The 11,964-nt window shown below is 35.6% G+C and overlaps 1 protein-coding gene across 2 annotated transcripts; it reads right to left on the bottom strand.

The window, feature by feature from the left end:
* Positions 1–2,941: 2,941 nt before the first annotated feature.
* dtx3lb.3 (deltex E3 ubiquitin ligase 3L b, tandem duplicate 3) lies at positions 2,942–11,442 on the bottom strand. Of its 2 annotated transcripts, none has more exons than XM_051122972.1 (8): positions 11,314–11,442; positions 9,959–10,025; positions 8,755–8,859; positions 7,691–7,919; positions 6,891–7,045; positions 4,486–5,496; positions 3,864–4,081; positions 2,942–3,737 (listed from the first exon to the last, which is right to left on the bottom strand). In XM_051122972.1, the coding sequence occupies exons 2-8, from the start codon at positions 10,004–10,006 to the stop codon at positions 3,668–3,670; spliced, it is 1,836 nt and encodes a 611-aa protein (XP_050978929.1). In that variant the 5' UTR covers positions 10,007–10,025; positions 11,314–11,442; the 3' UTR covers positions 2,942–3,667. The 2 variants fall into 2 exon arrangements, with proteins under 2 accessions (XP_050978929.1, XP_050978930.1); XM_051122973.1 differs by having other exon boundaries at positions 9,959–10,036; positions 11,314–11,437.
* Positions 11,443–11,964: the final 522 nt, after the last annotated feature.

The following is an 11,964-nucleotide window of genomic DNA, read 5'->3' on the forward strand; positions in this document are numbered from 1 at the left end:
GCTAAGATGTCAGATGGGAAAGTGTATGCAAGCCTAAACACAGATTTTGATCATAAGAAGCACTGAAGATCAGGGGATGAACCTTAACTGGGCTGGGAACCCACAAGATTGGGATGTCCGGGACCACTGGACTAGGTAGGTTTTCTTCCTGTCCTTCCTGTCCAAGCATGAGAAGGTACAGAGTGCTGTGAGACACTGTGGGAGTTATATACATGGGTGCAAACACAGAGGGATTATTGAGAGAAAACAGGAACACAAGAACTATAAACTAAAAGTCCACATGACTAGAGCACAGAAACAAGACACAACAAACTCACTAATTTGTAGTTGAGGTAGGTAGAATTAATCCATATCTTCCAAAATAAGTCCAATATGTACTGAACTTGGAACCTTCGAGAATATTTTTTGTCCCTTTTCAACAGCCCAGGTGGTAACAATGAATGAGTTTTTAGAAGTACAGGTGATAGGTAAAGGCTTCCAAGTCATTGAGATCCTTAGAGAATCTGGATCCAGAATGATTATAAAAAATCATCTGATGACCAGTAATTCCATGGATTTGTTTACAGGTTACACATTCTTTTAAAAGGCAACACCAACACCAACCATCCGATATTTCCATCTTAGATAATCCAACATAGCCACAATGCCCTATGTCATATCACTTATTTATTGATTGATAATTTTGGTACTTTTCCTTTCCTTGCTAAGGTCTGTTAGAATCTGGCTCAGGCAAAGGATCCCAGCTATCTCTCTTTGGTTGTATCCTATATATATATATATATATATATATATATTGACAGAAAAACACAGAATTGTTGACATTTTTGCAGATTTATTAAAAAAGAAAAACTGAAATATCACTAAGTATTCAGACCCTTTGCTCAGTATTTAGTAGAAGCACCCTTTTGATCTAATACAGCCATGAGTCTTTTTGGGAAAGATGCAACAAGTTTTTCACACCTGGATTTGGGGATCCTCTGCCATTCCTCCTTGCAGATCCTCTCCAGTTCTGTCAGGTTGGATGGTAAACGTTGGTGGACAGCCATTTTTAGGTCTCTCCAGAGATGCTCAATTGGGTTTAAGTCGGGGCTCTGGCTGGGCCATTCAAGAACAGTCACAGAGTTGTTGTGAAGCCACTCCTTCATTATTTTAGCTGTGTGCTTAGGGTCATTGTCTTGTTGGAAGGTAAACCTTCTGCCCAGTCTGAGGTCCTGAGCACTCTGGAGAAGGTTTTCGTCCAGGATATCCTTGTACTTGGCCGCATTCATCTTTCTCTCGATTGCAACCAGTCGTCCTGTCCCTGCAGCTGAAAAACACCCCCACAGCATGATGCTGCCACCACCATGCTTCACTGTTGGGACTGTATTGGACAGGTGATGAGCAGTGCCTGGTTTTCTCCACACATACCGCTTAGAATTAAGGCCAAAAAGTTCATCTTGGTCTCATCAGACCAGAGAATCTTATTTCTCACCATCTTGGAGTCCTTCAGGTGTTTTTTAGCAAACTCCATACGGGCTTTCATGTGCCTTGCACTGAGGAGAGGCTTCCGTCGGGCCACTCTGCCATAAAGCCCCGACTGGTGGAGGGCTGCAGTGATGGTTGACTTTCTACAACTTTCTCCCATCTCCCGACTGCATCTCTGGAGCTCAGCCACAGTGATCTTTGGGTTCTTCTTTACCTCTCTCACCAAGGCTCTTCTCCCCCGATAGCTCAGTTTGGCCGGACAGCCAGCTCTAGGAAGGGTTCTGGTCATCCCAAACGTCTTCCATTTAAGGATTATGGAGGCCACTGTGCTCTTAGGAACCTTAAGTGCAGCAGAATTTTTTTTTTGTAACCTTGACCAGATCTGTGCCTTGCCACAATTCTGTCTCTGAGCTCTTCAGGCAGTTCCTTTGACTTCATGATTCTCATTTGCTCTGACATGCACTGTGAGCTGTAAGGTCTTATATAGACAGGTGTATGGGTTTCCTAATCAAGTCCAATCAGTATAATCAAACACAGCTGGACTCAAATGAAGGTGTAGAACCATCTCAAGGATGATCAGAAGAAATGGACAGCACCTGAGTTAAATATATGAGTGTCACAGCAAAGGGTCTGAATACGTAGGACCATGTGATATTTCAGTTTTTCTTTTTTAATAAATCTGCAAAAATGTCAACAATTCTGTGTTTTTCTGTCAATATGGGGTGCTGTGTGTACATTAATGAGGAAAAAAAATGAACTTAAATGATTTTAGCAAATGGCTGCAATATAACAAAGAGTGAAAATTTAAGGGGGTCTGAATACTTTCCGTACCCACTGTATATATATATATATATATATATATATATATATATATAATTATTGCATTTACCAACATCTGATGTTTCAAAAATGAATCCATCTTTGATACTCTGGATGCTCGACCAGCTGAATTACTATTTAAATGCCTTTTTTTTTTCTTCTTTTTTTTTTTTTTTTTCTTTCAGCATTTCAGAAACTTAAATCTTAAAGTTTAATACCAAATGCAATTAAGCACCAATGTACTGTCAGTCCATAAAACAGGATACTTAAATCAAATTACAAGTATAGTATCTGAATCTGTATAAACAGATACAAGACACATAGAAGTTACTGAAAACAACTTATACTGTCTTCCAAGCTAGTTTATGCTGGTTAGTGCTGGTATAGTGCTGGTCCAGACTGGTTTATGCTGGTAGAGTACTGGTCAATGCTAGTTTATGCTGGTTAGTGCTGGTCCAGGCTGGTTTATACTGGTATAGTGCTGATCTAGCTGGTGGACCAGCATATTCATGCTGTTCTGAAGCAAAATGGAGCTAGTGATGTTGGTTCACCAGCATGGTCTTGCAGGGTTGAGTGTCAGTATAGGCTAAGCTTGCATATTTCTATATTTAATGCATTAATGATGCAATAGAAAAACAATATAAGATTAAAACATGATTTATTGAGTTATATGATACAATTTCTTTTGCCTCCTCTGCTGAAAGTAGAACTGAAAATTTTAATTGCTTTAATTATGATTCCATTATTAATTAATGTCACTGGTAAACTGGTAAAATGTTTGAAAGCATCAAAAGAACACATAGTAAAAGGCATGTCAGTGTGGTGAGGACCATGAAATATTATTGAAAATAGTGATGGCGTGCACCTTCTGCATGCAACTGCTGAAATACAGTTAATTTAACCAAATAATTAACTCACTAATTACCTCACTAATTGTTTTGTCTCAATATGCACACCAATAATGTTTTTTCCAAGGCATGTTCATAAAAAATTACTTAAATGTCCTAACTGAACTATGAGTAACACTTTATATAACGATCTTTTAACTAGTTGCTTATTAGCATGCATATTACTAGAATATTAGCCATTTATTAGTACTAATTAAGCACATATTAATGCCTTATTCTGCATGACCTTATTCTACATCCCTAATCCTACCCAATACCTAAACTTAATAACTACCTTACTAACTATTAATAAGCAGCAAATTAGGGATTTATTGAGGGAAAAGTCATAGTAAATAGTGAATAAGTGTTCCCAATTCTAAATTGTTACCGAACTATTCCCTAATCCTGGTTTAGTGTAAATCCTGTTTTTGAAACCAGGACTAAATGGTTTATTGGTAAATAATAAGCTTAGATGTGCATTTGGGAACATTTAAACCTCATTCAATGCCTTTGGCTTTTAACTCAGCTTTCACTCTCTTCAGGTAGTGAGGGTCTGGATAGCCATAACTGTGGACAGAAAAGAAAAACACACACATTTACAAGTAAAAAAAAATGCTTCTTTTTTACATGAATACGTAATGAGATATTATAGAACATGATATATAATTGAAAGCAAACTATGTAAACTCATACCTTTCAGGCCCACCGTATGGACTGGTCTTATGATGAATATCATTCCAGGTGACAACATTATCTAAACCAGTAGTTGTAGATTGCCCAACAGTAAAGATCAGTTTCTGATGAAAAGCCCTTTGCAGCAGTGTAAGTACTTCTTTTCCTTCATCGTTGTTTGGCAAGTATGCATGACGATTTGCCCCATGATAATGTTTTCCTGGGTTTGGATGCTTTTCCTAAAAATATTTTTAAAACATTAATCAAAACAATGAAAACCAGAAATGGATTTACAGTATGGGGAGGTCACGGGATTTCTGGTTTAAAAATAACAGTGTAAAAAATAATTGTAGAAGCTATTTATACTTTATATTGTGTGTTCATTGTTTTTCTACAGTTAATGTGCTTTCTGAACAGCAGGGGTGATCAGTGCTGTTCCTGGAGGGCCACTGTCCTGCAGAGTTTAGCTCCAACCTACTCCAACGCACTTAACTCAAACTGGAGCATACAGTTGAGTAGACTGTAGACCTGCAGAGTTCAGCTCCAACCATGATCTAACACACCTGTCTCCAAAAATAGAATTTGGCACCCCTGCTGTAGGTATTTTGCAAAGTGCTTTGACTGGATTGTTACATAATCTTACCGTTTGAATACCACTGGGTATGTTGTAGGTGATTTCAATAGTCCCACAGTCTGGATATCCAGGGAGACTCGCTCTGCTCTTTGTTACAGTCATTTTTCCATCTGGTTGGTTCCCCTCCAATTTCCCAAACACTTCCTTACACACAGGACAGATTGATCCCAGATTATTGACTGACCTCTTTATACAGTCCCGACAGAATTCATGCCCACATTTCAGTTTTTCCTTGTCGTTGAAGCTGTCCATACAAATAACACATGTCTCTTCTTCAGCATGAGCACCTTTACTGTCATGTCTAGAACTGTCTTTTGAAACTTCATTGTAACCCTTGTCTTTTTTGCCTCGCCCTCTAAAATTAATTCCCTCATTCCATACTGCTCCACCCACTGCTCCTAGAACATAATAAGGTGTCTGATTCCATCTGATTCCTCTTGTGTGAAGAATGTCACCTGGGTATCCAATCAGTTTCTCTTGTCCCGTCATCTTATCATCAAACACATCCTTTTGAAGTTTGTCCTTAAATTGTTGTTCCACTCTTGTTGTCTCTCTTTTAATTATGTCTGTAAATTTCTTTGGTCCAAAGAACAGACAGTCACTGGCAGACATGGTGAACATCATTTTTTCCTTCTCTGACTGAATGGCATGAAGGGCCCCCTTCACAATATCTGAATCCATGTTATGATTAATAGCAGCATTACTAAAACTCTCCACACATCGTTTAACAAGTTTCTGAAAGTCCTCAGAGGTTTTAGTCATATCAGGGCTTGATCCCTGGATGTGTTTGATTGAGACTGACACTTCTGCAGAAATAGAGACTCCATGTTGTTTCTCAAACTCTTCCAATTCCTTTCTGTAAGCATGATGCATGTACCAGTACGGATAGAGGGGGACAGTGATTTCAAGAGCAGTTTTAGTAGTCTCAGCTTGATTTGGAGTTCTGTTAGCTGCTGCAGCATCCTCGCCATTATTTGTATCTTCTGATATTGCAGAGGTCACAGGTATTGAACTGTTTACCTAAAAACATGCAATGGGATTTTATTAAAGGTGTTCAGAGTCAGCCCAAGTCATAAGCAAATTAAACAGCTACTTAGGGCCCCCACGTGGGAAATGACAGCTTGGTTTATTTTATTTTAGTTTATTTTTTTGTCAATGGACAATGGCAATTTTATCCCTTAAAACTCATCTTTGATAATCAAAATGACCTATTTAAATGTTTTTTTCATGTAAAAATAATTTTCTCATGCCTTAAGGCCCCCGATATACGGGTTCGTTATATACAAAGTATATACACAGTTCGTTCTTCGTTTTGGGGGCAAAAAGAAGTTCGAAAAGGCTGAGCCTTTACTGTTACTCTGTACTGGTATACTGTTTTCGAAATTCCGACACCCCCGCGCTGCGGATAATGTAAATATGCGTTGCGCCCTCCGCGCGTATCCCCAAACACAACTAAGATGCAATGATGAAGTGTATGAGGTGTGAGACGGGTACTAAACCTTTTGTTTCGTGATTTAATTTTGATAAAAACAAAGGTTTATTATTCTATGTTGTTTTGGCATTTCATTTATTGCATACCTTTTAAATTCGCTTATAGAAAAAAATACAGCAGCAGCAGTATGGTGTAACAACATTTATTTGCTGCCTTATCTCCACTAGTTCCTTTTATTCTTTTCATGGCTTTGGAAAACTTGTCGCAGCTGTTTCTCTACGTCGCTTTTTGCATAACTCCAGGTCGTCGACAACAAGCTTGGTTGCAGTTTTTTTAGGATTTAAAATCTTTTCTTCTTCAAACCTTTAAAGTCTCTCCACGAGTGATCGTATTTAGTGTAGCGCTTAGCGTAAACAGCATCTATTGCTAAGAAAATATCCTATTTTTATTTAGTGTAAACAGTATCTAATTTCTACTTACACTTAGTGTAAATAGCCTCTATCGCTATTTACATTTAGTGCAAATAGCCGCTGCCAAATAAAACTCTGCTTATGGCCGCATAAAGACATGGACTGGCCCTGAAGGTGTTTATTTGCAAAATTAAATTAAAATAATTTAATTACAGTAACAAATTATTGCTACATATCATAGTTTATATTATTATTATTATTGAACATAAATAGTTTAGCACAGTGGTTGGCAATATGGCACACGAGTGACATAGATTCATCATACTCACACAGCCTGTTAAGAGTTATAAATACTATGAAACACTATACTGACCAGAAAAATGAAAAATGGCACTATGTCCAATGTCATGCCTAAAAGGTTGCCGACCCCTAGAAGGTACTAGCATGTATTGTAGGTGAGGCAGTTTTAGTTGGTAATGCATATGCTGAGTTCTTTCAGCAATCAAGACTGATGAATAAACTGATGAGATGATTGTGGCCTTTGCCATAATTCTACAAAGTAAGAATGATACCTTTGGCGTTGGAAATATGTTTTCGTATGACATGTATGTCTGGCATGATGCAGTCACACACTGTGTTTCATCTGGACAAATCCATGCAGTCACTTCCTTCTTTTCTTGTTTAAAAATCAAAGGTACCGTCCTGACCTTTTTTAAAGCTTCTAGAGCTACAGGAAAAAAAATAAATACAAACAAAAAGTATTAATAATAATTTGGTTAAAAAATGAAGAAAACAGACAGACACATTAAGAAACTGTATAATCATTATTTCAACTGTAATCCATGTATATACGTGAACCGTTTCTCCATTTGTATACTGCACTTGAAGCATTTTTGACAACGTGTGTCATGGTGGATGGATGCCCAAATTCAATATAATTTTAGAAATGCTGTTGAGGTAGTTTAATGACATAAAAAAGATGTCATTAAACACATTTAAAATATAGCATCTTTATGGTTCATTTTTATGTTTTTACATTAATTTGGAGATTGGATGTAAAACACTGTCTACATACAGTATATAGTTTCTGAAAATAGCTCCAAATTACCTATAAGGTGCACTATACTATTGACCAAATTGTAAATAATACATACCATGTTGTTATTTAGCTTGGGTGTTCATGAGCCTTAAAGTAACTAACTAACATTTTGATCTTTACTTTTTTTATTGAAAATTAATCTAATAATGTAATTTATGTCACCCTCAACACTGGTACTTTTTTTCTTTTCCATATTCCATTGATATGCAAAACTATTTGAGACTACATGACATTTAATTTGAAAAATGTCTTTTATATATGATATTAACTCACCTATTGATGGTGTTATCTGCACCTCTGCATAAGATGGATCCTCCATGAGTTGAAGGCTGAGGACAGATGGTTTTCCTTCCAGTCTGGACAACCAGCTCTGAAGGGCTTTCTGTAATCTTGCTTGCCATCTCTCTGGAAATGGTTCTGTCCAGTCCACTTTGATTTTAAACTTAGCAATATCCAGTGGTGCTGAGGCTTGTGGTATTTCATCACCAGCTGTGTAAATGTCCTGTTATAGGGGGAAAATATATATATATGAATGCAAACTCACATGTATAAATTCCAGTGGAGGATGGAGTACACAAATCAAGTACTTGAGTATACCTTAATAAAATATTACTCCAGTAAATGTTTAAAGTTTTCAATTTAATTTGAGCACTCTAAAATATAATTTAGGGGACCTTTTACCCCAAATTAAAGAAATGCATGGCTCCAAATTAAAAATTCTAATTAAACTTTTTAAGTTGCACACATTCTGTTGGGTTCAGTTGACATAATAATGATGCATTAATTTCTGCATTATTGAAATTCTTTAAAAATAAACTTAATGAAATTGACTTATTAACTTTGGAAACTGGGTAAAGGATTTCTAGTTCCCAGCATGATTTGCCTAAGACTGGATAGGGGGAATACATTTTGAAATTAAGTGTTATTTTTATTATAATGTTTATTTATTTATTTATTTTTTTTTAGTGAAGAAAAAGACTAGTGCTTAACATTATGCTTAATGTTATGTTTGACATTTAAAATTTATGTTTTGATAAGTTTTTTACTTATGTTTACGTATACACTGAAACGTACAGTATGACATATTGACAGCATCTAAATGCACAATATTGGCGTTTTGACAATCTAAAATGCAAAATATTTACGTATGAACAGAATTACAAATTATTATTTTTGGAACTTTGCAATCTTTTGGTTATATGTGTGTGTGTGTGTGTATATATATATATATATATAACTCAGTATGCCTTGGCATTTCATTAATCATGAATATGTAATTACTGATATTCTGGTATGATAATGACCCATTGGCTCAAGTTCTAGTCTTTAGTCAATACCTCCTCTGGCTGTGAGTATGTTCGATCCATTGTGATGCGTAGATGATTAATGTCATTCAGAGGTGAGCTGGAATCTTGACCTTCAGTCCCTGCTGTATACAAGTCCTTACATTCAAAAACAAAAACTATAATGAAATATAATAATAAAACATAATACATATAAAAACCTTTATATAGTTCAACTAAATATGTCTGAATAATAGTTTGTTGTTCAATTTACCCTAGTTTTTATTTATGAGCTTTTAATGGACAAGACAGTGGACAAGAGAGACAGGGAATGAGATCAAGGCATGAAGCAGACAGGATTTGAACCTGCATACTTATGGAAGCAGTACAGGTAAATCCAACATGATGTTGTGAGGGTATGTATTTTTACATAAAGCGTGGTTCTTCCAAGCATGCAATGCAATCTAAAATGCAAACAAATATATACTTACATACAACTTTACAGACTTAGCAGTTAATCCTTATTTCTGAATACTGAAATTGTGGCATTAACATTTTTATTAAATGGTATTTAGTTGTCATATCAATGCCATGTGTTTATTACATGAAGTTTACTTATTTAATTAATATGAAATTATAATATCTTGTTCTGCTCTGTTTGAGTTTAGCTACTAATTTGTTTTGTAGGACTGCATTATATTAAACAAGACTACACTATAAAAACCTTAAAATCAATAACCTTTTTTCTTTGAGCCCTAATATGCACAATATTTCTATTCGTTTATGTCATTTTTGTTCAGCATGTGTGTGTACTTTTAAATTCTGGGTCAAATGTCATATATACAAATCACAAAATTAAAGCTAAAATATACCAACACAACACTTTTGAAACAGTACCAATTAGTGTATACTTTGGGTGTGAATTATCATTTTCATAAATCAGTTAATTACATCTAACTCCAAGCTGGACAATAGCCGAATATCTCATTGACCACACCTCCATTCTGCGAGGGAATTTACCAACAACACAGGACACTCCATGTACAAGCACAAACACAATATTTAATCGACCTTATAAACACTTAATAGTCTTACAGTTTGATTCATATCTGTCAGTTCTACACAACAATTACGTATACCTTACTGCTCTAAATTGTACAAAACTCATCTCTCAGTAATGCTTTAATGGTATTATCTATAATCATTAATCTCTTGCATTATATGTGATTCATAAATGAATTCTAACTCTGTTGCTTACATAGTCGTCGTCAACATCCATTGGCTCTATTGGCTCGTCCTGTGACATCAGATTCTCCAAACAGCAACTAAAAGCAAACTTTGCCATTAAGTAAATAAAGTAAAACATTTTTATTAGTATACAATACCTTGTTAAATGCTCCAAAAAACAAATTGTTACTATTAAAATGTATAAAATAAGTTAGACAGGAATTCATGCTCAACACCAACAGCCAGAAAAGAACAAGATGAAGGTGAACATCAGATAGATGTCTTAAACGAGTCGTGAAATTGGGAGTCAGGTTATTCCTCATATTTTTACATATTATACAATGCAAAAAAAAAAAAAAAAAGTTTATTACTGTACTATGTACACTATGTACTGTTTTGGTAAATATTTAGGTCATGTAAATTGTAGAATTTCTATCATTAGTACAGATATGTTTTTGGATGACTTCGTAACTGTTTATGTTACACTGTTGTCTGTACCAGGTCATTTTAATGCATGAATAATTGTATAATAATAGATTAGCCTGTTTAGATATTTTAGTTTTCATGACCACGGTTAATGTCAAACTTAATAAAATAGCATTACAATTAAAAGTGAAAAAACTTTTAGAAGTCAAGCATGTCTTGACAGTGCAAGTTTCGGAGCTTGATCTGCAGCAGCAGTTCTAGTTCACCAAGACCATATGTTAACTTTGTCATACCTTTTAACATCCTAAAACTATTCAGCGAGTTATCGTGACTAAAAGTGTTTATGATAGCTAACACTACATCTAACTTTAGTGGCTGAATTAAACAATGTTATTTGCATATGAACATTGTTTGGAAAATTGCTTGTGCTGGAAACAACTGATGAGCAGCTGTTGTTTTGGTTTACAGACTTATTAACATAATCGTTTTAAAACAAATAACACTGCAAAAGTTAGTCAGTACTGATATTAGATTTGACGATTGCTATTTTTATCAGATGCATTTAACTATTATATAAGATACAGAAGTCATTTGAGGTCAAGCCAAGCTGATACAGCGTTTGGTGTGTTGTTATGGGCTGTCGCTTTATATTAACGTGTCTGAAGACCGAAGCGACAGTTCTTAGTTTCATTTTCGTTTCATACAAAGCTGTGAAAAGAAATACTTTAAAAATAAATAATTTAATCGGTCTTTACGCTTATGTCTTCATACAGTACATATTTTAACTTTTATTTAGTTTTATACTGTAGACGGGTTGTTGTTAGGGTGTTAGTTTCTTGACAGTCAAAACTACGGTCTATAGATATATTTACAGAGCGCTGTTTAAAAATATTACTTACGTCATTGTCGATAATAGTAGTACTAACGCATTAAACTACTATGTTAATGTCTTATACTTACCGAGAACCACGAGGTGTGCGAGAGCTCTGTACTGCGATTCAACCTGATTAAATGTGTGCCTTACAGCAGGGAGAGACATTGAACATGGTCGCGCTGAAGAAGGATATAACAGCCTGCTCCAAACAGGAGTTCACGAGGGAGTGATTCATTGAAATAACCGGATCAGAAGAATCATTTGCACGTAAATCATAACTCACAAAGCAGAACCTCGAAAGAATCATGCATGTAGGCTCGTACAACCTTCCACAGGCTGGAATTTATAAAATGAATTTTACACTTATGAAGAACGTGGTTTTATAAGTCTGAGCGTAGCACACTTTTTGTACAAAATTTACACAATCTTTTTATTAATTAATTAATTAATTCATTCATTCATTAATTCATTCAGTCAGTCATTCCATGGCAGTCAGTGGCTTTTGTCATGTGTTTCCCTGCTTAAACTACATATTCTCCTTCATCTACCCTCTTACACTACAATCATTCCTCTATAGTTTTCTTGTTTTTAGCACAACTAAGGGCCATGAGGTTGGCTCTTGAAAAAGGCACCACTCTGAAAACTTGAAAAACGGCCCTCCTGACCATGACAGGGAGCTCTGAGATGACCTTCTGAGTCATGATAGTACAGCCAGGTGACACAAGAAACTCAGAGAT

This window comes from Labeo rohita, chromosome 11 (genome assembly GCF_022985175.1).
Source record: "Labeo rohita strain BAU-BD-2019 chromosome 11, IGBB_LRoh.1.0, whole genome shotgun sequence".
Taxonomy (NCBI): domain Eukaryota; kingdom Metazoa; phylum Chordata; class Actinopteri; order Cypriniformes; family Cyprinidae; genus Labeo; species Labeo rohita.

Bases quoted from the DNA above. Each gene is read 5' to 3' on its own strand.
- dtx3lb.3 (XM_051122972.1), bottom strand. From the start codon at position 10,006: ATGTCACAGGACGAGCCAATAGAGCCAATGGATGTTGACGACGACTAT. The intron at 7,046-7,690 runs GTGAGTTAATAT...TTTTTCCTGTAG, and splicing joins GCAGATAACACCATCAATAG to CTCTAGAAGCTTTAAAAAAG. The intron at 3,738-3,863 runs GTATGAGTTTAC...TTCTGTCCACAG, and splicing joins CCATACGGTGGGCCTGAAAG to TTATGGCTATCCAGACCCTC.